This window comes from Bos indicus x Bos taurus, chromosome 18 (genome assembly GCF_003369695.1).
Source record: "Bos indicus x Bos taurus breed Angus x Brahman F1 hybrid chromosome 18, Bos_hybrid_MaternalHap_v2.0, whole genome shotgun sequence".
In the NCBI taxonomy this organism is placed as follows: Eukaryota; Metazoa; Chordata; class Mammalia; order Artiodactyla; family Bovidae; genus Bos; species Bos indicus x Bos taurus.
The window spans coordinates 8,658,467-8,685,426 of NC_040093.1; the positions used below are offsets into that span (position 1 = coordinate 8,658,467).

The 26,960-nt window shown below is 47.7% G+C and overlaps 1 protein-coding gene across 2 annotated transcripts; it reads right to left on the reverse strand.

The window, feature by feature from the left end:
• Positions 1 to 17,214: 17,214 nt before the first annotated feature.
• Positions 17,215 to 23,741, reverse strand: LOC113876125 (sialic acid-binding Ig-like lectin 13). 2 transcript variants are annotated; one of them, XM_027514984.1, is made up of 8 exons: positions 23,225 to 23,741; positions 22,758 to 23,036; positions 22,522 to 22,569; positions 21,770 to 21,991; positions 21,401 to 21,685; positions 21,036 to 21,123; positions 20,314 to 20,395; positions 17,215 to 17,683 (listed from the first exon to the last, which is right to left on the reverse strand). In XM_027514984.1, exons 1-8 carry the CDS (start codon positions 23,688 to 23,690, stop codon positions 17,501 to 17,503), a joined length of 1,653 nt encoding a protein of 550 aa, XP_027370785.1. In that variant the 5' UTR covers positions 23,691 to 23,741; the 3' UTR covers positions 17,215 to 17,500. The 2 variants fall into 2 exon arrangements, with proteins under 2 accessions (XP_027370785.1, XP_027370784.1); XM_027514983.1 differs by having other exon boundaries at positions 21,770 to 22,027; positions 23,225 to 23,740.
• Between the last annotated feature and the right edge of the window lie 3,219 nt (positions 23,742 to 26,960).

Genomic DNA, 26,960 nt, shown 5'->3' on the forward strand with positions numbered 1-26,960 from the left:
CTATTTTTGAGAGTTGTACTCGTGTGACACAAGATAAACTGTCTATCAGGGAAAGTATGTTAGTCACTCAGTCATGTCTGATTCTTTCTGACCCCATGCACTGTAGCACACCAGGCTTCTGTGTCCATGGGATTTTTCAGGCAAGAATACTGGAGTGAGTTGCCATTTCCTTCTCCAGGGGAATCTTCCCACCAAGGGATCGCATCCAGGTCTCCCACATTGCAGGCAGACTCTTCACCATCTGAGCCACCGGGGAAGGCCCTTATCAAGGAGACAGGCAATATTTTAAAAAAGCATGCTCTGATCTAAGAGTTCTGGAGTGGGGCCAATGTGCCACATTTTTAACAAGCTTATTTTAACTAGCAGTGTTGAAAATTCTGATACATAAATGACCATTCTGAATAGCAAAGAAGTAGACTAGTAAGGTAAGAATTTATACTTAACTTTGAATTTTAAGTGTTTTTCAAAATTGATGGGTCTGATAGAATAGTACCCATAGCCGCAACAATCTTTTGAACTATTTAGTATATACTATATGTCTTTCTCGGAGAAGGCACTGGCACCCCAACTCCAGTACTCTTGCCTGGAAAATCCCATGGACAGAGGAGCCTGGTGGGCTGCAGTCCATGGGGTCTCGAAGGGCCAGACACGACTGAGCGACTTCACTTTGACTTTTCACTTTCATGCATTGGAGAAGGAAATGACAACCCATTCCAGTGTTCTTGCCTGGAGAATCCCAGGGACGGGGGAGCCTGGTGGGCTGCCGTCTATGGGGTCGCACAGAGTCGGACACGACTGAAGCGACTTAGTAGTAGTAGTAGTAGTATATGTCTTTCTAACAGTTTTTACAGAGTCTTGAATGCACCACATAAATAATATAAAATCAACATTGTTGTTCCACCTTTTTGCAAATATTTTGTCAACCATTACTTAAATGACAGATTTTGAATTTTGCTTCAGTTTATGTGAACTAAAATTTAACTAGTAAAACACAAATACACAGAGACAACACTAAAGAAAGTTTATACAAGTTTTTATAGCGTCTTCCCTGGTAGTCCAAGCTCCCAAGTCAGGGGGCTGGGTTCAGTCCCTTGTTAGAAAACTAGATCCCACACGCCACAGCTAAAGTTTGCCTGCTGCAACAGTCTCCCACATGGCTCCAAGATTCTGCAGGCTATGAACAAGACACAACTCAGCCAAACACATAAATATGTGTATTTTTTAAAAAGAACTTTATATACGTGGGGAGAGTACCAAAACAAGAAAAAAAATTTAACATTTTCCTGTATACAGACATATATTAAAATGAGACTATATACCTATAAGGAGTATTAAAGAAAAGCTAATATTCAGAAAACTTAGATCACGGCATCTGATCGTATCACTTCCTGGCAAATAGATGGGGAAACAGTGGAAACAGTGGCTGACTTTATTTTTTTGGGCTCCAAAATCACTGCAGATAGTGATTGCAGCCATGAAATTAAAAGATGCTTACTCCTTGGAAGGAAAGTTATGACCAACCTAGACAGCATATTAAAAAGCAGAGACATTACTTTGTCCACAAAGGTCCATCTAGTCAAGGCTATGGTTTTTCCAGTAGCCGTGTATGGATGTGAGAGATGGACTATAAAGAAAGCTGACCACAGAAGAAGTGATGCTTTTGAACTGTGGTGTTGGAGAAGACTCTTGAGAGTCCCTTGGACTGTAAGGAGATCCAACCAGTCCATCCTAAAGGAAATCAGTCCTGGGTGTTCATTGGAAGGACTGATGTTGAAGCTGAAACTCCAATATTTTGGCCACCTGATGCGAAAAGCTGACTTGTTTGAAAAGACTCTGATGTTGGGAAAGATTGAAAGCAGGAGAAGAAGGGGACGACAGAGGATGAGATGGTTGGATGGCATCACCAACTCATTGAACATGAGTTTGGGTAAACTCCAGGTGTTGGTGATGGACAGGGAGGCCTGGCATGCTGTGGTTCATGGGGTTGCAAAGAGTCAGACACGACTGAGCAACTGAACTGAACTGATTCATGTCAATAAAATTGAGATGATTTTTAATGGGTTAAAATATATACATCTACTTGTGGATGATAGTCTTTGCATATTTAAATACACTAGGGTGCAAACATATACAACCATATAAGATAAATTAGAGCTCTTGGTTCTGAAACTTTGATTTTCTGAAAAACTGTATCATTTTGTTGAGCTGTATCTTAGAAATTCAACTAGGTGAAAACAGATTAGCACCAATATGATTGTTGCAAATATTTTGAAAAAAAATAAGTGAGTAAGAAGACTATGTCTGTGATATGAGCATGGAGTGTACTGGAAAAACCACACCTGGGCTTGAGTGATGAAAACCCCACTCCCAAAACCCAGTGTCTATCATCAACACAGTGAGTGTTCATTTTCCAAAGCAAAGAGAAACCAAGAAGATGCGGAGTTTCTCCACTAACTGTGAGGGTTTTCACACCTTCCTCACTCCATTTTTCCACAGCCTTGTTTAAAGACAGAGGGGAAAAAATGAACTTCATAGCCTGATAACCTCAGAGAAATCACCAGAGCCAGTGGACATCATCTGTCATGGTGTAAATGGATCACACGGAAGATGCACAATCAGAGCCTGGGCATTTAGGAAAAATTAAGGAAATTATAAGTTGAACCTAACATAAAAAGATATCAGTTTTATGCAAAATTCAGTTTATATACACTTCCTCTGTTTTGTCACCTAACAATGTGTTTAACTAGTAAGTCTTAGCATTACAGAGGACAGTATCTCCTAGTTTTCTTTTTATTTCTGAGCAGTTTCTGAAAAATTCTGGATCACTGAGTTGATTTAATATATAAGGGCATTTTTTAACTCCTCAAGAGCTGAATTGTATCCACGTGTAAACTCATCATGGCATTTCCCCTACTTGCCTAAGATCCCAACACCGAACCACATCCCAGTGGGAATCTCGGATACCAGTGCCTCTCTGTGTTGATCTCTCACAAAGGGAATATATTCACCAGCTGAAAGTCACTAATTCACTTTGAGAATTCATCATGTTCTATAGAAAGCCAGGATACAGAAACCCAGAGAACAGGCTCTGGGACACAAGGGAGAGGTGGTCTAGAGAGCCGGTCTTCACGATAAGAAGAAAAGGAAAAAATAAGTTGATAACAAATACCCCAGGCAGAAAAATTAGAAGGAGAGAACTAAAGGTTTGCAGATTCTCAATCCAGGCAGTTCAGGAGGAAAAGCAGACACAGCCCCAGGCCCAGAACAGGACATGTACCTGAGAAGCTGCCATTTCCTCCTCTTCTTCCTCCTGCTGTGTCTTCTCTGGGGATGTTATGTAGCAAACACACCTCTGCATCTTGAGAAAGTACCTTCAAAGGCATCCGCACAGCTCTTTAACCTGCAACCACTTCACCTACAGACAGAAGGCCCTTGAAAAGCTGAAAAGACCCACCTCCCCTGTCCTGTCTCAGGAGAGATTCAGGAACAATCACTTCCTACCTGGAGACCAGCCTGTGGACTTATTTCTTGATTGTTCTTTCCCCACAGAGAGCTCCTAACCCTCTGCTCACACAGACCATGTGAGCTGACTGACTTCCCCGGTCCAAATCCAGTTAGACCAACCCTGCGGCCTCTCCTTGGACTGAAGCCCGGCCTCAGCTCTCACAGGTAGACCAGGAGCCACGTCCTTAACCCGGGCCTCCCCTTAGAGTCCCCTGGAGCTCTTCCTACGCACCACACTGATGCTCCCACAGGACCAAGAGACAACTCTGTGGGGAGGGCACCAGGAGGTCCTTGCCTAACACTGGTCACGTGACCCTGATGGGAAACAGATGGAAATCACTTGGCCAATGAATTTCAGTGAATGTGAACCCCTCGAGGTCAGGTCCCCACTGTAAGAAGTTATGAATTTGAAGGTCTGAGGTGAGGTCATTAAATACGTCTTTAGCAAGTTCTCTGTTCTGATGCTTCTTCCCCAAGACCCACACTCAGGAGCCCTGAGCTTGAGCCCTCTCACTCAGCACAGCTGAGACCTCTCAGGAGGGGAGGGTTTAGGGTGGGAATTTCTGAGGGAGGTCAGGCTAGAACCAGGCAGAGAAAGTTCCAGTACTTGGGGTTCAGGCCTTTCTAAGGGACCCTGGGTGAAGTGCTGTGGGCTCCCCAGGCTGAGCATGGATGGGTCCATTCAAACCAAGAGGAGCAGGATTCTGGTGAGCTCTGAGGGTGTCATTGAAGGGGGGGCCTGTGCAGTAGACCCTGGGGTTCAGCAAGACTGCTGGTCTCAAGGAAGGGGGTCACCTAGTGGACGTGCTCACAGGACTGGCTGGTGTGAGTTCAAGGACCTGCAGGCTGCTTGCTCCCCAGACAGACGCTGAGGCAGCAACAGCATGGAGCAGTCAGGGAAGCTCTCAACAGTACTCTGTATGATCCTTCTTATTAGAACCGTCACCATGTCCCTGCAGTTACAGAGAGGGGGAAAAGTACAATGGACAAATGGTGGGAAATATATGATCAAATTATATGAGGCTTAAGGGCAGTAACAGATGTCATCCCACTGTGCTACCTAATAGTTCACTGTCATGTATTCTTCCCTGCAACCTTAAGTAAGGTGGGAGAGGTTAATGTCCGTGGTAGGTAAACCATTCATCACACATCAACTGTATCACCAGAAACCATTCAGTTTTATTGATGAATATGTATGAATATCACACACACTATATGGAGAAGGAAATGGCACCCCACTCCAGTGTTCTTGCCTGGAGAATCCCAGGGACAGAGGAGCCCAGTGGGCTGCCGTCTATGGGGTTGCACAGAGTCAGACACGACAGAAGTGACTTAGTAGCAGCAGCAGTATGAAGGATGAAGATTATCTCAGTGGAGAGGAAGGTTAAAAATCATAATGAATCATCACGAAGTCTGTCTTTCTCAACTCATGTATTCCCATTACTCCTAGAAAGCAGGGATCTGAAACTCTATTATAAGAAGCAGAAGAATCTAGAAGACATTCTAGAAATGCAGGAACTAAAACCCTGAGGAACCAAAACCAAAATCCCAGGCTGCTGAGCAACTAAGCCCGTGTGCCACAACCACTGGGCCTGTGCTCTAGAGCCCGAGAACCACAACTGAGCCCATGAGCCAGAACTACTGAAGGCCAGGCACCCTAGGTGCTGTGCTCTGCAGCCAGAGGAGCCACCGCAGTGAGAAGCCTGCTCACTGCAACTAGAGAAAAGCCCGCACAGCTATAAAGACTCAGCACAGCCAAAGATAAATAAATAAACAAAATTATATATTAAAAAAAATGTTGTTCGGACGTCCAGAGGAGTCAGGCCTCACAGACCAGTTGCCCTTCACCCTTTCTCCTCATCTGGCCTGAACCGGAACACTCAACTTTCCAGACGGATAGCAAAGGAGTCTCCTGAGGATCTGCATTGCCTGCAATCCCTCATCCACCCCCACCCAGGCTAGACTTCCCACCCTCAGCTCCTCCCTTCCTTGCGTCCCCAGCTCTGGCCCTTCCAGCCCCACCTGTGGTCAGAGTTTTCCCTCCATCACTGTCTGGATGCTCCTGGCAAGTCACTTCCCCTTCTACTCTTCCCTAGTCTGGAAAACAGAGAGACTCCCTGAGCCCGTCTCACACTATCATTGCTGGAAAAGGCATACAATGAATGCCTGAGGTTTACTGTGTTCCTGCCTCAATTCAGGACCACGTACCACCCATTCAATGAACATTTTTAGATTTTCCTCTTCCCCATCCCAGTGGACGTGGACTGGGCATTCATCTTAAGCAAAGACTGCTATGCTGATTTCTGAGTGAGAACACCATGAAACTGCCTCACTCTCCATAGAACAGGTCGGACACGTGGTCCATCCAATGAGATTGTGGGTTGATAAAGGATAGTCACGCTCTTCAAGGTCTCCAATAATGAGGAATCAGTCCTTAGCATTTCCACGTACTTTGCCATTGGAATTGTTTGGGGTTACTGGAGGAAAGGGGTCATTTCCCCCTGAAGAGTTGCCCTTGATCTTGGACTTTCCATCTGGGTTACTTGGGGGGAATGAAGAATTTGCCTGTCTCTCCTCCACCGCTGACCTCCAGATGATTCATTCTCAGCACCTGGGGAGACAGGCCATGGAGAGTGATCGACAGATGCTGAAACACTGACTAATCTTGGAACTCCAGTGTGCTAGCTCTATTCAGATGGCTCCTGTGCTCGAAGCTCTTCAGATCCCCCTGATGAGCTCCTATCCTTGCCCACACCCCTTACCTCCCCAGCCCGGCCAGAATCTGGCCCGCAGATGCTTAACCCACATTGACTCCTTGGTGCCCTACACCCTCGTGTGGCTGCTGCGTTGTGTCTGATTCTTTGCCATCCTTTGGACTGTAGCCCACCAGGCTCCTCTGTCCCTGGGATTCTCCAGGCAAGAATACTGGAGTGGTTGCAATTTCCTCCTCCGAGGGATCTTCCTGGCCCAGGGAAGTAACCTGAATCTCCTGCCTTCCAGGTGGATTCTGTACTGCTGAGCCATCAGGGAAGCCCACCCTACACCCTTAAGTCCTCTTTTTTCACATCACTGTAGCCCGAGCCACCCCCTGCTCTGGAGCCTCCAGCTTTTCATCTTGTAACTCTCCTCTGTCCACATTCAAATCCTTCTTCAATTTCACAGCTGCGTTCAATGCAGCTTCCTCCACGCAGCCTTTCCTGATTGCCCTACCCAATCAGAAGTGGGTAATCTCTCCCTTCCCAGAATTATCAAGTGATTTCCTTTTTAATTTATTTATTTGGCTACGTTGTGTCTCAGTTGCAGAAGGCGGGCTACAGGGCATGGAGTTGCTCGGCAGCAGGTGGGATCTCAGTTCCCCAACCAGGGATGGAACCTGTGTTGCCTACACTGGGACACGGAGTCTTAACCACTGGACCACCAGGGAAGCCCCTATCAAGTGATGTTATTTGTTCTTTTCTGGAGAAGTGATTTTTTCCTCATGACAGAGTGATTTGTTTTTGTGTAGATGCCAGATAGTAACCTACCCTGCTCTTCATTACTCAACAAATTCAACCTGTTTAGGGATGCAATATTGCCCGCTCAAGCACCACTTTGGCCTCCTTTGCAGTTAAGAGGGGACCGTGTGACATTGCTTTAGTGGAAGTGAGCTGGGGATCCTGGGGGAAGTTTTTGCTTTCCTGATACTGTCCTTTCCTCCTTCCCGTCTCTTCCTTCTTCTTCCTCCTAGAATATGGATGTGATACTGGAGGTGGAGCAGCAATTTGGCAACCATGAGGTAACCATAAAGAAGAAAGCCACTCATGGTGATTGTTCACTTAAGGATGCTTTAGCAGAACAATTCAAGAAGCCTAGTTCCCTGACGGCCTTGGAGAGCTGCTATGCCAACCCTGCACAGCCTAGATCTGCACATCTTTTTTTCTTTAATTGACGTATAGCTGATTTAATGTTAGTTTCTGCTATACAGCAAAGAGATTCATTTATACATGTATATATGTATATATATTCTCTTTCATATTCTTTTCCTTTATGGTTTATCACAAGATACTGAAAATAGTTCCCTGTGCTACACAGTAGGGCCTTGTTGTTTATCCATTCTGTATTGTAATAGTTTGCATCTGTGAATCCCCAAACTCCCAATGCATCCCTCCCCCCCCAGCTCTCCCTTGACATCCAATCCTATATCAAGCAGATTCCTGTGCCCTCTGCAGAGCTTAGAAATGAACTTGTTTGATATTCATTGATACAATGTTCACATCTATCTCACCTTCCCTGAAACTATTCCCCCTACACACACTTGGTTTTTTTTTGAAAAGCACCAACTTCAGAGCAGGAGCCCAGGGTTTGAGTGCTGATTATGTCAGCTATGACACTGATTCATTGGGAAACCACAGACAACTGCTTTTCCTCTCTGGGCCATTTCTGTGATAATTCTGCAATAATTCCTGGGAAAGAGGCAGAATGAAGAAATACGTCTGGGCATGACCTTCCTTATTAGCATTTTAATCAAGCATTACCAAAGACATCATGGGTATTTCAGGTTCCAAGGTTATTTTATGTCCTCAGACATTGGGTTGGTCTCAATTGATTTCTGGTAAAATATTCCAGCAGCCGCCACTGTGGAGCTCGTTGGCTTTTGCCATAAACTCCGGTCTGCATAAGGATTCCAAGACTTCTTTCCAGTAATTTTATAGACAGGGGCTAGCAACAATCCCTGATGTAGAATATGTGTGTGTCCTCCAAAATCCAAATAAGCCAATCAGACACTGGGCTTCTAACTTCTTTTTTCCTCCAAACACCCTGTACTTTTCATATTAACAACCTGTGTGGGTTTGGGCAGTTTTACTGGTTCCCATTTATTATGTCCAATCAATTTTGGTTGAAGGGAGGATTTACCTGTCTCCTGTTTAATAATACTAGAAAGGGGAAATGTTCCCCAGTCATACAGGGTATCTATTTATTAATACATTGAGGTAAAGGAGGAGACACAATGACTTCCCAAGAAATTTGTTCAAACATTCCAATCTTCATCCAAACTCTCACCTTAATTTCATCATTCTTGCATTTCCATGGTTTCCCCACCCAACTATAACTCCCATTAGGGCTGACCAGGCATTCAGTCCCACTACTTCATGGCAAATAGGAGAGGAAAAAGTGGAAGCAGTGACAGATTTTATTTTATTCACAAAACCACTGTGAATGGTGACTGCAGCCATGAAATTAAAAGACATTTGCTCCTTGGAAGGAAAGTTGTGACAAACCTAGACAATGTATTAAAAAAGCAGAGACATCACTCTGCCGGCAAAGGTCAGACTAGACACAGCTATGGCTTTTCTACTAGTCATGTATGGATGTGAGAATTGGACCATAAAGAAGGCTGAGCAATGAAGAATTTTGCTTTTTACATTATGGTGCTGGGGAAGACTCTTCAGAGTCCCTTGGACTTCTAGGAGATCAAATCAGCCAATCCTAAAGGAAATCAACCCTGAATATTCATTAGAAGAACTGATGCTGAAACTGAAGCTCCAATATTTTGGTCACCTGATGTGAAGAGCTGACTCATTGGAAAAGACCCTGATGCTGGGAAAGACTGAAGGTGGGAGGAGAAAGGGGGAGCAGAGGATGAGATGATTAGATAGCATCATTGAGTCAATGGACATGAATTTGAGCAAACTCTGAGAGATAGTGAAGAACAGGGGAGCCTGGCATGCTGCAGTTCATGGGGGTCACAAAGAGACAGACACTGACTGACTGAACAACAAGTTTTAGAATCACAGAGTGAGGCTCCTACGTTAAGGAGTCCCAGAAACATGCCTTCTCTGTTTTATTGCTAATGTGCATATGGCTTTGAGTGCCCTACTGGAAGTGGGGCCTAGGAACCCAGGCCCTTTAATGAATCTTTATCTTGATTAGGTTATGGGACCATCACCATCAGGTGACTTGCAATCAGATTTCCCATTGTCCTATCTGTCTTGTGGCTTTTTAAATTCCCCCAAACAAGGGTAGATAGAGCAGACTTGATTGAGGTCCTTCAGTGCTAGGGGACGATCCAGGGTTCCCCCTGGTCCACCCAGTCTCCCAGAGTGCTGCACTGAGACCTTTATTTTGACCCCATCAATGTCCCCTTTATCCCAATTCTTTTTTTAAGTTTCATTAATTAGTTAATTTTTGGCTGCACTGGGTCTTCGTTGATGCACATGGGCTTTCTCTAGTTGCAGCATGCGACTTCTCATTGCAGTGACTTCTCTGTTGTGGAACACAGGATCTAGGCGCATGGGCTTCAGTACTTACGGCACACAGGCTGAGTTGCCCCTCTGGCATGTGGAATCTTCTGGGACCAGTGATGGAACCTGTGTCCCCTGCGTTGGCAGGTGGATTCTTAAGCACTAGACCACCAGGGAAGTCAGTTTAACCAAAATCCCTTACCCTCAATATCTGATGGACTTCCTCATCCTCCACCAGCCCTCCACCTGCTGTCTGATCACCCTGTCCTGCCTTCAGCAGCCCCCTTCAGTACTCTTCCCTGGAGAATCCCATAGAGAGAGGAGCCTGGTGGGCTACAGTCCATGGGGTTGCAAAGAGTTGGACATGACTGAAGTGACTTAGCACGTATGTCTGTCAGTTTCACATACACGTCTCGTTTACACCCCCGCCAACAACCCGAGAGACTGAATATACAGAAACAATAGCCAGACCGTATACGACCCTCAAGTCTCAGCCACATGACATATATGACTCTGATCCTCAATTACCAGCAACTAGTCCAAGAATCCAAACCACAGCTGCGTGACAGCCCAGAACAGTCAGAGTTTGGTCCACAAATATCAGGTTCCTTATTATTTGCCCCTGCATCCAGCTCAAAACCAACCAAAGAAAACCAAATATGCTTCTTAATACATCTACAGAAGGTGCTAACCTCCAGCTTTCTCGTGATTACAATCATCTCCCATCACTGCTGACACTCCCTCACTTTTTCCTCTCTAAAGGACTCCCACTGCCCTACCTGCCTTTGTGTCTGCCAAATGCAAATGGTGGTTGCTGGCTCTCTCACTACAGCAAGCTCTGAATCAATAACCTGTTTGTTCTCATTTGCAACCCCGTGGACTGTAGCCCACCAGGCTCCTCTGTCCATGGGATTCTCCAGGCAAGAATACTGCAGTAGGTAGCCGTTCCCTTCTCCAGGGGATCTTCCCAACCCAGGGACTGAACCCAGGTCTCCTGCATTGGAGGCAGATTCTTTACCATCTGAGCCATCATGGAAACCCCAATACAGTTAGAGATGGATTTAAAACTCAAGTTTCTCTTTCTCCACATCAACTTTCGAGAGTATAGAAATTATATAAACTCCCCACATTCTTTGGCCAACTGGAACTATGGGTACTGTACAAATTACTATTAAATGTTTATACAGGCTCACCCTCAACTCAGGACTTCCCATGTGGCTCAGTGGTAAAGAATCTGCCTGCAGATGTAGGAGACATGGGTTCGATCCCTGGGTCAGGAAGCTCTCCTGGAGAGGAAAATGGCAACCCACTCCAGTATTCTTGCTGGGATAATCCCATGGACAGAGGGGCCTGGTGGGCTACAGTTCATAGGGTCACAAAGAGTTGGACAAGACTGAGTGTGCACGCAGCAACGCAGCTCCCATCTCGCTCAAAAAAGGAAGAAGTGAATCACTTAAAACTTAGGAAACATGTCTCTAAATCAAATAAAATCACGTTCAGGAGGAAATCAAGAATCAAGACCTCAGAGTTTGTTGCCCTAAAGGTCTGGGAGCCAGTGAAGAGAATGAAAATAGAACGTGAAATCTGGTGCAATGGGTCAGGGGACCTGCAGCCTCTATTGGACTGGGGTGCAGAGTCCACTCTGAGTCCAGCTTTTATTCCTGGTTGCAGACTACAAGACTTTCTTTGATCTATCTGTCCTAAGACACTATACTGACACAGTCCAGATCTCCTTGCTTTTACCCCAGGCCGTTCCCTTCTGGGATAGTCTCGGGAGCAATCAGCAAGTGCGGAGGCAGTGTTCCTACCTAACGGCGACGCGGTGTTCCAAGGTCCATGCTTTCATGATCCCAGTCACACTCCCTTCTGGGTCTGGCCTTGGGGTCTGTAACAAGGCTATTATTCTAAGAAAACCATGAAAAAAAATCATCAATACAGTTTCTTTATATATGCTGTTCCTCCAAGTGCTATTTCTATGAAATTTCTCAAGGCTGTGAAAGTACCTTGTTAGGAATTCCCCCTACAAGAGTCCACCTTGACTAGTCTTCTATATGTCAGAAAATCCTGTTGGTGCCGTTTTCCAAAATATATTCAAAGCCTGGCCACTTCTAACCAGCTGACCTACTGCCACCCTGGCCCAAACCACCACCCTCTCACCTCTCACTCTGCTTAGCCAAGTCCTGTTTTTCCCTTAATCCCCAATGTCCATCTGGATAAGAGGCTCATTACACTGTGTTTTAAACAGGTTACATATTTCTGTTCCTTCTCCAACCCTTTCCCCGTGAACTTGAACTCCTTTGGGGCAGAAACTGTATCTTTCTCCTCTCAGTTATTCTTAGCATTTCAGGCACAGTGGGAAAGACAGCAACCAAAAAAAGTTTGGGGAACAAAGGAATGAGGAGGCAGTGTAAAAACTTCCCAAGACTCCCCTCCTGAACACGAGGCAAAGGAACTGAAATACACTTAATGGTTTTGAAACTGACCAGAAGTAAAGAAATAGTGCTTGCGGTGACTTTAAAAAAGAGAACTGGGGAAAGTTTGCCGTTCCATTGTGAAGACAGAGAAGAGAGACTGTAACCCAGTGGGGCTCAGCTGGGGGTGGGGGCTTTCCAGTCTCCCAGGGGCATTTGTTAATGGGCATTTTTGGTTGTCGAAACCGGACATCGAAAGCTCCTGACATCTCATGGGTAGAGAGCAGAGATGTTCGCTGATGTCCTGCTGTGCACAAGACCCACCCCATCAACAAAGAATCGTCCAGCCCCAAATGCCCACGTATCAACAGTGCGGAGGCTGACAAACCAAGCTCTTATCCACACGTGGGCAACTGCAGGGGTGGGGACAGGGTAAGGCAGGGAACGTAGCTTGTCTGAGGAAATGTAGACCCAGTCTCAAAGGATAAGCATGCATCGCAAAGATGGAGAGAGGGGGCAATACTATAGTGGGGTGGAACCAGGTAAACCAGGGTTGGAGAGACAGGAAGAGGCGCAAGGTCCTTAGGAAGTGGCAGCGATGTGGCTGAGGCATGTGAGGGGGTGGCTGAAGGCGGGGGAAAGGCAGATGATGGTGAGAGTGTGAACGTTCTTGAATAACTGTCCCTGAGGTTGAGGCTTCGTCTTGAGGGAACGAGGCCGGCGTGGAAGGACACTGAGGAGGGGAGGGACAGGGTTGGAGCTGCATGTTTGCTCCCTCTGCTGCTGGTGGTGGGGATGGGCTGGAGGGAGTGAGACCGGAGCCCAGGTTTTGAGGAGAGGGGGTGTTTTAAGGCTCAGGGGAGAGAGGTCACACTGGGATAGAGACAAAGCATCTGGGAGTTGGTGACTCAGTGGAAACTGGCAATGAGGGAGGAGGGAACTGAAACAGAAGCCTGGCCATGAAGAGTTGAGATAAGCCTCATACTTCTCCTTTGCTAACTTGTATGTCAACATCCTTTCCCCATAACCATACAAACACCTGATTAGGGTGCCCCGGCTTTATAGCCTCGAGTCTGGCGGTCTTTAGTAAGTCTTTAGTAAGTCTAATGGTTACCTGGGCAGTGTTTGGCTGTATGGTGCACTCTGATCGGCCACTGGGGGCTGACTGAGCGCAGAGCACTGCACCGTGCCTGTGGACTCGAATTCACTGAATCCTCAAAACAACCAAACGAACCAAGAAATGCTGTCATCCCCATTTGATGCAGAAGCAAGCGGCAGTAGCAAGAGCTTAAGTGGCGAAACAGGTGCCTGAATCCTGGCAGAACGACTTTGAGCTTAAATTATTATGATTTTAATGAAGAGGAAATCTTCATGACATAAAATTAACCAATAGATTACTTTTTTATCTTTTGGCTTTGCTGCATACTGTGCGGGATCTTAGTCCCCAACCAGGGATGGAACCCTCATCCCTGCCTTGGCTGTGACAGTTTCACGCACTGGACCACCAGGGAAATCCCCTTGTTTTTTATCTAATTTTTATCAAATTAACCATTTTTAAGTGAACAGTTTAGTTGCATTTAGTATATGCACAATGTTGTGTAACCAGTACCTCTAGTTTCAAAACATTTTTCCTCACCCCAAAAAGAAGCTCTGTACCCATTAAACAGTTACTCTCTATTTCCTCCTTGCCCAAACCCCTCGTTGTTTGTTATTCAGCCGCTCAGCCATATCACACTCTTTGCAACCCCATGGACTGAAGTACTCCAGGCTCCCCTGTCCTTCACTATCTCCCTGAGTTTGCTCAAACTCATGTTCAATGAGTTGGTGATGCCATTCAACCATCTCATCCTCTGTCGCCCCCTTCTCCCCCTCCCCTCAATCTTTCCCAGCATCAGGGTCTTTTCCAATGAGTTGGCTCTTTGCATTGGGTGGCCAAGGTATTGGAGCTTCAGCTTCAGCATCAGTCCTTCTAATGAATATTCAGAGTTGATTTCCTTTAGGATGGACTTGTTGGGTCTCCTTGAAGTCCAAGGGACTCTTCAAGAGTCTTCTCTTTCCCAAAGCTCCTGGCAGCCCCTCATCAGCTTCCTGTCTCTGTGGAGGTAAATATCTTGGATGTTTCGTATAAATGGGAATCATACACTATGTGACCATTTGTGTCTGGTGTCTTTCATTTAGCATATGTTTGGGTTCATCCATGATGCAGTGTGTATCTGTGCTTCTACTGCTGAATGATGCGCCATTGTACTGCCTAGTCACTCAGTTGTGTCTGACTCTTTGCAGCCCCATGAAGTGTAGCCTGTGAGGCTCCTCAGTCCATGGGATTCTCCAGGCAAGAACACTGGAGTGGGTTGGTGCCACTGTATGGATGGATCATATTTTGTTTATCCATTCATCCACCAATAGACATATGGATTTCTATTTTGGCTATTGGGAAGGCACTTACAATTTTTTTGTTTTCCATTATGGTTTATTACAAGATATTGAGTATAGTTCCCCATGCTACACAGTAGCATGTTTATCCATTCTATATATAATAGTTTGCATCTGCTAATCCCAAACTCCCAATCCATCCCTCTCCCTGCACTCTCTTGAAAACCACAGATCCGGTCTCTATATCTGAGTCTGTTTCTGCAGTGATTCAGCCATATATTCTTTTTAATGTCTTCCCTGGGCTCAGTGGTAAGGAATCTGCCTGCCAATGCAGGAGTCCTGGGTTCGATCCCTGGGTCAGGAATATCCCCTGGAAAAGGAAACGGCAACCCACTCCAGTATTCTCGCCTAGAGAATCCCCATGTACTGAGGAGCTTGGCGTGCTACAGTCCACAGGGCCACAAAAGAGTCAGACACGACTGAGCAGCTAAACAATGACAACATTCTTTTTCATAGTATTTTCCATATTCTTTTCCACTGTGGTTTATTACAAGAAACTGAATATGGTTCCCTATGCTATAGAATACGACCTTGTCTCCTGTCTTAATGTTTTTTCTTTTTTCGAAATACAATTGATTTACAATGTTGTGATCATTTCTGGTATGGTAAAGTGACTCGGTTATACATCTCTGTACATTCTTTTTTACATTCTTTTCCATAAGGACTCACCCCAGGACACTGAATACAGTCCCCTGTGCTATCCAGAGGAAACTCGTTGTCTCTCAACTGTCTTACTGTTGATGGGCATTTGGGCAGGTTCTGTTTTTTCAGCCATTACAACATGCACTGTTGTGAAAACTTTGGATACATTTGGTGAACATGCATACACGCTTCTGTTGAATGCATACCTGGGAGTTGAATGGTTGTCTCGTGTGCTCAGTGTTAGAGTGACAGGCATTTTCCAAAGTTGGTTGTACCTATTCTCACTCCTACCAGCACTTTGGAAGAGTTCCAATTGCTCCACATCATCACCGACACTTGATATTCTTTTTTTCTTTGAAATGCTATTTATTTTTTGGCCATGCCTTGAGACATGTGGAATCTTAGTTCCCCAACTAGGATCGAAACTGTGCCCCCTGTATGGGAAACAAAGTTTTAAACACTGGACCACCAGGGAAGTCCCAACACTGGATATTCTTTAAGAAAGCATTTTTTATTGGATGAAGTACCCATGATATAAAATTTACCAATGTAACTATTTTCAAGTGTGCAATTAAATGGTGTTAAACATGTTCAAGTTGTGTAACCATCAGCATCGTCCATTTCTAGAACTTTTTCATCATCTGAAACTGAAATTCTGTATCCATTAAACATTAACTGTCCACTGACTCCTCCAGTCCCCAGCCCCTGGTATCCACTTTATAATGCTTTTCTTTAAAAACTGTGGTTAAAAAAAAATGATATAAAATTTACCATCTTAACCATTTATAAGTGCATGATACAGTAGTGTTTATTATATGCATCTTGTTGGCCATCAAATCTCTAAGAATGTTTTCATCTTGCAAAAATGAAACTCTACACCTATTGAATAGTAACTTCCTATCTCCCCAACCTCTGAGTATCCCCCGGGGACCCCTCTACCTTCTGTTTCACAGTTTAATTTCTTTGAATACTTCCTATAGCTGGAATCACGCAGTATTTGTCTTTCTGTACAACTGGCTTATTTCACTTCATGTAATATCCTCAACACTCAATTTCCTTGATATTATTTTTATTATCTTAGCCAATGTCACTATGCAACTGGCATACCACTGCAATTTTCATTTGTATTTCCTCGGCAGCTACAAAAGTTGAATACATTTCTGTATGCTTCTTGGCCATTTGACTATCTTGCCTTTCTATTTGCTTGTCTTTTTCTTATTGATTTGTGGAAGCTCTTTATATATTCCTTTACATTTTTAAAAATTTATTGTTTAATTTTTTAATTATTTTAAAATACATATTCTTTATATTCTCTGGGTGTCCTTTGTTAGATACATGTATTGGGAAGTATCTTCTCCACCCAGAGAATTACATTTAGATTTACTTAAAAAAAAAATAATACATGTCACACCCCACCAGAAAAGAAAAACAAAAAACTAAAATAATATATGTTGTTAAGAATAGTCAAAAACTAGTCAGGCAAAATAGAAGTATGTGGTAGAATCAAAAGCTGACATCTCCCTCCATTCTGAGGTAACATATCACAAACATGTAACAACACCCACAGTGCACGTGTGTGTGCGTTAAGTCACGTCAGTCATGTTCCACAGTGCATGCTCGCATGAAGAAAGCTGAGCGCTGAAGAATTGATGCTTTTGAACTGTGGTGTTGGAGAAGACTCTTGCGAGGCCCTTGGACTGCAAGGAAATCCAACCAGTCCATCCTAAAGGAAATCAGTCCTGAGTATTCATTGGAAGGACTGATGTTGAAGGTGAAACTCCAATACTTTGGCCACCTGATGCGAAGAACTGACTCACTGGAAAAGACCCTGATGCTGGAAATGACTGAAGGTGGGAGGAGAAGGGGACGACAGAGGATGAGATGCTTGGATGGCATCACCGACTCAATGGACATGAGTTTGAGTAAACTCCGAGAGTTGGTGATGGTGAGGGAAGCCTGGCGTGCTGCAGTCCATGGGGTTAAAAAGAACCAGACACGTCTAAATGACTGAACTGAACTGAACTGAGGAATATTATCCTCACTTTACAGAGGAGGAAACTGAGGCACAGAGAGGTAAACTCCTTTGACTTGCTTGACATAACACCCTTAGCATTACCCAAGCCTGGATTTGAACCCAGGACTCTCTAACTGTGACCTTCAGCCACTCCAAGGAACCTCACCTTCTCACTTACAGGCTTTGGCTCAGCAGGCAGCCAAGTCTTCAAGAATCAGTATCTGACACACACGTCCCTCAGAGGTGCATTTTCTGGGGGTGGAGACAGGGTCCTATCACTTCCCAATCTTGATCTCTGAGTACTCGGTGGTGTCCCAGACCTGAAAGTTGTGGGTCCTCGGTCTGTGGAAACTGAGGTTTGCATAATAGAGTTCTTGTTCCTTCTCTGAGGTGGAAGCAGCCGAAGCTGGGGTCTGGTAGTCAGAGGGGCTGTCTGACCAGGATTCATTGTAGTGACCCTGAGTGGGAAGAGAGAACGACTTGAGCTGGCCTTTGAGGTCTGGAGAAGGGAACCCAGAGCTTGAGGAGGGTATTTATTCACTTATCCATTTTCACACTCATTTCCTGAGGATTCACTCATTCAGTCACTCCTTCATTCATCCATACCTTTAATCAGAATGGTCTGTTCTTCTTATTACTCATCTCACTGAATCCTTACAACCTCCCTCCATGGGTGATATAAATGTTATCACCATTTTACAGATAGGAAAATAGAGGGAGCAAAGTGAAGTGATTCTTCCACAGACAAGGTCCCTGACCTTGCACTGTCTATCAGGACAAGGAGACAGTATGAACTTGTCACACACTCAAAACTTATCAAATTGCAAATTGTGTTTTGATGGACAGAAGCAGGGTGCTGTGGGCGAGAGTCACAGAGGTCTGCAGGAGACCTGCACTGCCCTCCAGGAGCTCACGGTGTTGGGGGAACAGGCCTGTGGTTATTATAGGGAAGTGTGACAACAGTCTGCCTGGTGTAGGGCAGGGGAATATTTGAATGACATCAATTGGCATGACACTTAAAAAAGAATGAAATAAAACAGAAACAGACTCACAGACATAGAGAACAGATTTATGATTGCCAAGGAGTGGGGTGGGGTGAGGGAGGGATGGATTGGGAATTTGGGATCAGCGGAGGCAAACTATTATATATAGGATGGATAAACAACAAGGTCCTACAGAGAACTATTTTCAATTACCTTGATAAACCAGAATGGGAAGAAATAATGGGATAAAGAATGTATATATATTCATATATATATATATACATAACTGAATCACTTTGCTGTACAGCAGAAATTAGCATTGTAAATCAACTATACTTCAACAAAATACATTATTTTAAAAAAAGGATGAAATAAAGCTATTTGTGGCAACATGGATGGATCTAGAGGTTATCATACTAAGTGAAGTAAGTCGAACAAAGACAGACAATTACATGATATCGCTTATATGTGAAATCTAAAAAAATGATACAAATGAACTTATTTAGACCCCAATGCTGGGAAGGATTGAGGGCAGGAGGAGAAGCGGGCAACAGAGGGTGAGATGGTTGGATGGCATCATTGACTCAATGGACATGAGTTTGAGCAAACTCAGGGAGATAGTGAAGGACAGGGAAGCCTGGCGTGCTGCCGTCCACGGAGTCCAAAGAGTTGAACACGACTGAGCGACTGGACAATATTAACTTAGAAACAGCCAGATGGAAGAGATGCTGAGGGCAAGGTATAGGGAAAGGACACAGTTTCCATGCCTTCTCCAATTGCTTTGTCCTGCTCAAATCTCCACTTGTTCACCAACCCGAAAGCTCTCTAAACCCCATCCTTTGAGGGTTTTAGGGAGGCTTCACACCACAGACATGATTGACTAAACCACTGGCCTTTGGCGACTGAAATCCTCCAGCGCCTCTCCCATCCCTGGAGGTCAGGGGGTGGGACTGAAGGTTCCAGTCCCCTCTGCTTGGTTCTCCTGACAACCAGGCCCTATCCTTAGGTACTTTCCAAAAGTCATCCCATGAAAATAACAAGAGACCCCTTTAATACTCCCATCACTTCAAGTGTTCTAGGAGCTCTGTGTCAGGAATAGGGGATAAAGATCAAATATATATTTCTTTTTATAGATCATAATATCATAGAATACAATAAGCTCATTTGTGGGGAGGGACAGGATGCTGGCGGGAGAACTTGGCAGGGGACAGATTATAGAATACCAGACTGAAGAATCTGGGCTTGATTCCTTAGGCCTGTGCTGTCCAATACAGGAGCCCCTAGCCATGCGTGGCTCTTGAACCCAAGAAATGTAGTGAATCAGTCAAAAATGAATACTGGAGGTCAAAGTTTTTGTATTAAAAAAGAAAAAGAGAGAGAAAGAAAGGGAGGGGAACAGAGGAAGGAAAGAAGGAAGGGAGAAAGAGATACGGAAAGAAAGGGGAAGGAAGGAAAGGAAGAGACAAAGAGAAACAACGAAAGAAAAAGGAAGGAAGGAAGAGAGAAGAGAAAGAAAGAGAAAGAAAATATCCTATTAATAATTTGTACATTTATGTTGACTATTGATGACATGATGTTTGAGATGATACTTTGGCTACATTCGGTTAAATAAAATATTATATAAAAACCGATCTCACGTTCCTTTCTCCTTTTTTTTTTTTTTTAAACATGGCTAGGTTTTAAGTTGTACTCATGGCTCACATCCTATTTCTGTTGGATTTAGACTCGGGGGCGGGGCAAGCACAGGGTGACTGTAAAGAAAAGCTGTTTGGGGAACTTCTTGCTGAGAGCTTAGTGGGGGAGGAGAGAGAGAGCCACTGACCCAGAAGAGAGTGAGGGCTCAGCAGGAAAGGGGCCAAAAGGAGAAGAACTTTGCTAAACGGAAGATGGACAGGACTCGGTGAATTCTAGGCTCCGGCGAGTGCAGAAAGACGAGAGGGTGATTTGAGTGCAACAAGAAACTCCAGAGGAAAAGCAAACTTGGAGGCGGGGGCGGGGTGGGGGAGATCACGTTTTTCTTAGGTGCTAAGTAGGCTGCCGCGGCCCCTGTGTAGGCAGAGGGGTCCGGTGGGGACACTGGACGGCAAGCCGCCCACGTCACTCACCCGGGACGCGGGACGCGACGCTGGGCAGTCGCCATCTTGGCTCGACGCTCTCTCCACAGACTTCTTCCTGTAGATCTTCACCCTGAAAAGAGACCAAGGCCTTTAAGAGGGCTCCTCTAGGGAGTCCAGAGGGACTTCCTGAACGCAGGCCGGTGTCCAGCTGCAGAGACCGTGACCAGAAAGCAAGCGCCCTCCTCCCGCACGGCCAGTGCCAGGGTCCACACTGGGCCAAGATGTCAGGAGGCTGCATTCTTGATGCCACTTCAGCGAGCCACCTCCTTTTCAGCGTCATCAGTCCACCCGTGCCCTCAACTCTGGGCTTGAAGTGTTTTTTTTAAAAAAAACAATTAGTTTATTTTTGGCTGTGGTGGTCTTCCTTGCTGCCTAGTGGCTTTCTCTAGTTGGGGCCAGTGGGGGCTACTCTCTAGGTGCCCTGCGTGGACTTCTTACTGCAGTGCCTTCTCTAGTCGAAGAGCACGGGGCTCTAGGCGAGCAAGCTTCAGTAGTTGTGGCACACGGGGTTAGTTGTCCCACGCCCATGTGGGATCTTCCCGGACCAGGTATCGAACCCGTGTCCCCTGCACTGGCAGGCGGATTCTTAACCACTGGACCACCAGGGAAGTCCTGAGCTTTGGGTTTTGAAGATTCTTTGAGTCTTCGCCCCCGTCCTCCTCCCATTGCACCCACCCCCATAGTGGTCCCCAGCTGAGGCCCCCACTCACACAAAGATGAGACAGAGAGCAAGCAGGGCTGTGATACCGGCTCCTCCGATGGCCCCCTGAACCACGCCAGTCCTGGGTCCTGGTTTCCCTGCAGATATGAGACCTGGGGTGACTTCCAGCCCCCTTCAAGCGGGCACCTGGGCCCCCAGCCTTCTCACATCCATGACCCACGAGTGTGCCCACTTTTCCCCAGGACTCGGTGCTGTGTCCACCATCCTTGATACAACTGCATCCTCCTGTGCCCCCCTCCCCTGGTACCACAGAGGACCTTGAATGCTAGTCCCCTTTAGCCCAGAATCATGCCCATTTCTCTTCCTCTCCACGTTTTCTAGGACCCAGATGCGCGACTTCCCCTTTCCCCAGACCTGGCAGCAGCAGGATCTTCACGATCTGTTTCCCATGGGCGTTCTGGGCCTCACAGCTGAGTCTGAGGTCGGAGCTGAGCCCCTCGCGGAGGCTCAGGGAGCTATTAGCCCAGGGCCCGGCGGAGCTGGAGGCGATCTCAAAGGAGGCGTTACTGAAGTTCCCCTCCAGCAGCCCCTCGCCCAGCCGCCAGTGCAGGGAGGGGGCCGGCCAGGCTCTCGTGGAGCAGCTGCAGCTCAGACCCTCGTCCTCCTGGGAGCAGGAGGGGCCCAGCAGCTGCGGGGGAGCTGTGGGGAGATATGGGAGGGATCAGGGGAGCTTTCCCCTCCCTGGAACCCCAGCCTCCTTCCCCCAGGTGTGTTCCAACTCACTTCTCACAACGAGGTTCAGAAACGCTTTCTTGGAGCCCAGTGGATGCTGAGCTTGGCAGACGTATAACCCCTGGTCCCTCAGTTCCACCCGGGGCAGCTCGAGGACCCCAGGGTTCAAGGAATTCGAGGGGCTCAGGGTCAGGCTCTCTCGGGTCCAGCTGATCATGGCAGGAGGGTTGCTGTCAGGAACACAGTCCAGGCGCAGGGACTGGCCCTCCTGGACTGAAAGAGACTGGCTTTTGCCCAGAGTTTCAGGTCCTGGCAAGACAGAGAGAAAGCTAGCCTCACTCTGCCTATCTCTTCCATTGCTTAGTGGCTCATATTGTCCTGGTTCGGAGCATTGTCGATTTCCTCTGCGTAAAAACTCCCATCGTGGCCAATTTCAAATGCCTCATTTGAAGCCACTGAACCCAGAAGTGGGAAAAGATGGACACAGTTGCACAACTGGCTCTTGCCAACCAGTGAGAGCCAACCCCTAAGGAGAGAGAAGGCAGGATTTGGGAGGAAGATAGAACCCAGGCAGTGGGGACAGTTACATCCATTTGGCAAGGAAGAGGCCAGGTGACATCCATGAGAACAGGGTCGGTGGAAGGGGGAGGCTGGTTTGTAAGCCCACAAGCCAGTGTGGGGGGCTTCCCACCCCTGCTGTTCCCACACCGTCCATCTGAGTCCTGAACCCCAGATCAGCTCGGAAGGTCAGAGACAGACCCCATTTCCGTCACTGCCCCAAGAAGAGAGGTTTTGACGTATACCTGTGCCTTCTTTCTGGTACACTCTGATGGTCAGCTCCTGGGGTGCATCTGGACAGACAGATATAACTGTCCCTTTTCAGGGGCAGGAACATAGGCCTCCCAGAAACATCAGAAGTGGGAAGCAAGTGGAGTGGGGTATCCTCATCCATCCTCCCCAGTTCCAGCAGCCCAGGCCCTGCCTCCCTCTCCCCAACACTGTTGGGGACCCAGCCTCTTGCCCCTCCACCCCCACTCACAGGACACATTGAGCCTGATGGTCGCCTCTGTGCTCACACCAGCTCCGGGGAAGGTCACACGACACGTGAGGTTGGTGCCGTGGTCCTGGGGACTCGGGGTGAGGGTGAGCACTGAGGAGTGGGGACTCTCGGGGTTAGGGGAGGTGAGGGCGACACCGGTCCAGGAGAAGGTGGGGGGCGTCCCCCTCTCACAGGCCCATGGCACCGCACAGGTGAGGTTGGTGGGGCGGCCGGATGCTAGGGTCCCCTGGACGTGGATGTCAGGTGTGTCTGTCAGAGCTGGAGAGGCGGAGACACGGACCCAGGACTGGAGGGGGGACCCCTGTGTGCCCCTCAGAGCAGTTGTTCCCCAGCATCCTGTACCCCTGGGTACCCCCCAGGATGAGAAGACAGGGTTCCCCTCCCACCCTGCCCTGGGGACCCTCAGGACCCCTGTATGTATGCCCTCCACTTGGCCCCATCCTTACCCATCACACGGACCGAAAGCGGATGCCATTTATAACTATATCTCACAGTAGGCCCTCTCTCCACCCTAAAGATGTATGTCCCCGTATCCGTCCTCTGGGCGTCTCTGATGTCCAGGGAGCAGTCTTTGGTCCAGGGGTCTCCAACGAGGAGGAATCGGCCCTGGGTCTCACTGAGCACCTCACGCTCTGGGTTGTTTGTGGCCACTGCGGGATCTCCAGGGGAATCTGTCCTTTCCCGGAACCAGTAGCTGTGAGCTGGGTCAGAGTCTTTCCAGCCTTCCCGGGGATAATAGACAGAGCAGGCCACATGGACACACAGGCCCTCCTGCACTGACACGGACCGCGGCACGTCCAGCTGGTATCTCAGATCCTGAGCCAGGGACCCCTTGGGGAAATGAGGATTAGTCGAGCCCCAGCCCCACTCACCTACCCACAGCAGCGACAGCAGCAGTGGCAGCAGCAGCATCTTTGGGGTGACACTCTTGGAGCCTTGGTGTCACAGGATTGAGAGCAAGCCCCAACAGGAAGCCCAGGGCTGAGGTCAGAAAGTGACAGACCACAAAAGAAGAACTCAGCATCCACAGGCTGCCAGAGCCGCGCGAATCCTGAAGAGGAACCGTCTAGATGAGGCCCCGCTGAGGGTCACAAGCAGCGAGCACTGCCCAGGGGAGGCTCCCGGCTCCCTGTCCTCCACCTGACCCCTCTGCACCTCTGTCCACAGCTGGAAATCAGGCCGGTCAGTCCCCGCCGGGTGTGGGAGGCAGGAAGGGCAGCCGGGGAAGCTCTAGGCATGAAAGATGGGGATGGGTACCCACCCCCCCCCCGGATAAAGGAGGTGGTGATTAGTTACTGAGATGATATGACAACGGCACACATGTGCATCTCTGTTTTCGGAACTGGAGCCCCAGGAAGAATGGGACAGACTTTGTGTCATCCTGGAGAACTTCTCTGACACCCCAGGTCCCGTTGATACAGTGAGCTGGGAGTGGCCAGCTCGGAGTTTAGAGGAAAAACTCGATTGCTCTGTGCAGTTAGAAGGTGAGTTCCCGGGTGTAAATGGCCAGAGTGGGTGGGACCAGAATGAAGGTGCTATGAGAACATGATCCCAGGGGAGCATGGGGCTTCTTGATCTAGTAACAGCAGCCTGCCCTGGCCCCCCTGGTGTTGACTGCGCACGCCAGGCCTGGGAGCCGGGCACTGAGAGCAAGATGACAGCCTTTGGGGGCAGGTGGGCCTGCTCTTCTTCCCCTCCAAGCCTCAGCTTTTTCATCTGTGCTGCTGCTGCTGCTGCTAAGTCACTTCAGTCGTGTCCGACTCTGTGCAACCCCATAGACGGCAGCCCACCAGGGACCCTCGTCTCTGGGATTCTCCAGGCAAGAACACTGGAGTGGGTTGCCATTTCTTTCTCCAGTGCATGAAAGTGAAAAGTGAACGTGAAGTCGCTCAGTCACGTCCGACTCTTAGCGACCCCATGGACTGCAGCCCACCAGGCTCCTCCATCCATGGGATTTTCCAGGCAGGAGTACTGGAGTGGGGTGCCATTGCCTTCTCGTTTTCATCTGTACATGTAGGAATAATAATGTTCAACCCTTGTCCTGGGCATTTTCTACAGTCTCTGGTGTGGCCGTCTTGCAGGTCACATGTCTGGCCCTGCCCATTCCTCTGAGTCCCTCCTTCAGCGAGAAGCTCCTGGTGGTCAGTGGTATCTTTGATAGATACCAAAGCCTCAGTGGTATCTTTGATAGATACCAAAGCCTCATCTGAGGCCTCCGAAGAGGGGATCCAGGGCACAGACTCTGCAGTCAGATGGCTCTGGGCCGAGCCTTGCTCCCTAATGCATGCTGTGCCACCTTGGGAAGTGGCTTAATCATTCTGTGCAGAATTGCATCCCTGTTGTTCATGGGGTGTTGGGGCTGAATTGTATTACCCACCCCAAAAAAATTTATATGTGCAAGTCCTAACCCCTAGTGCCTCTAAATGTGATTGCATTTGGAGACAGGGCCTTTAAAGAGGTTGTGTTGTCATTTAGTCGCCCAGTCGTGTCCGACCTTTTGCAACCCCATGGACTGCAGGCCAGGCCTCTCTGTCCTTCACCACCTCCCAAAGTTTGCCTGAGTTCATGCCCATTGCATTGGCAATACCATTCAACCCTCTCATCCTCTGACACCCTCTTCTCTTTCTGCCCTCAATATTTCCCAGCATCAGGGACTTTTCCAATGTTCGAATCAGATGACCAAAATACTGGAGCTTCAGCTTCAGCATCAGTCCTTCCAATGAGTGTTCAGGGTTGATTTTCCTTAAGATAGACTGGTTTGATATTTTTGCTATCCAAAGGACTTTCAGCAGTCTTCTCCAGCACCACAATGCAAAGGCATCAATTCTTTGGCACTCAGTCCAGCTCTCACAACTGTACGTGTGAGGTAATTAAGGTAAAATGAGGTCATTGAGGTTGGCCCTCATAGGGCCCGTGTCCATGTAAGTAGAAGCGGTTAGGACACAGACACACACTGAGAAGCTACCACGTGGAGACAGGGAGAGAAGACGACTGTCTACAAGCCAAGAAGAGAGGCCACAGAAGACTGTATACATATGTATAACTGAATCACTTTGCTGTACAGCAGTGATTAATACAACATTGTAAAGCAACTATATGTTAATCAAAAATTGTTTTAAAACTTAAGGACTTCCCTGATGGTCCAGTGGTTAAGAATCCACTTGCCAACGCAGGGGACACGGGTTCAATTTCTGGTTCGGGAAGATCCCGCATGCTGCAAGCAACTAAGTCCATGCGCCACAACTACTGAACCTGAGCTCTAGAGCCCGGGAGCTGCAGCTACCAAAGCCCGTGGGCCTTGAGCCCGTGCACCTCAACAAGAGAAACCTGTGCACTGCAGTGAACAGTAGGCCCCACCCGCTGCAACTAGAGAAAACCGAGATGGGCAGCAACAAAGACCCAGCGCAGTTGAAAATAAGTTAATTTTTTTTAATGTAAAAATGAAGAAAAAATAAGGACCCAACCCCGTGGACACCTTGATCTCAGACTTCCAGCCTCCAGGTTCATAAGCAAATGAATTTCTGCTGTTCAAACCTGCCAGCTGGTGGAACTTCCTTGAAGCAGCCATAGTGAGTGAACCCACGGGGTCTCCAGGAAGAATCAACCCATGGAGTGCTCAGTGTACACAGTGGCCAGGGGTCAGCCGGCAGGATGGGAGCCCTCTGAGGCTGGGAGGGGAAAAGGGAAGGAACGGTGTGGCAACCCCAGGAAACCTCTGCTTCTCCTCTTTGCCCTGGCTCTGATCCCAGCGGGCTCTTACTTCACCAGGCGGTGCTGACCTGGCCTCTGCTCGGGTTGTCCCTCTGATGGTTGAGCCAGTTGCTGCCCCTGCAGCCATCTGTCCAGCAGAGTGTCCTGGGGGTGGGGTGGGGGTGGGGCTGACACTGGGGAAGCACCAGCTGGGTGGGGGAGGGGCTGCAGGGTCGGGCGTGGCCAGGGCTGATCCAACCGGGAGGACCGGGCTGTGGGAGCCCCTAGGAGGAGGGAGAGAGGATGTACCTGGAGGATGGGAGGGGTGTGTGCATCCCTGACAATATGGCGAAGACCCCTGACTGTCTCTCAGTCAGGTTCGAGAGACGGTGGGTCTGAGTGGGTTGTGTTGTAGGGGCTGAGATGCCCTGACTCTGTATTGTTCCTCCATTCCTGGGGTCCTAAGCCCACTTGCCTTCTTCTTATCACCTT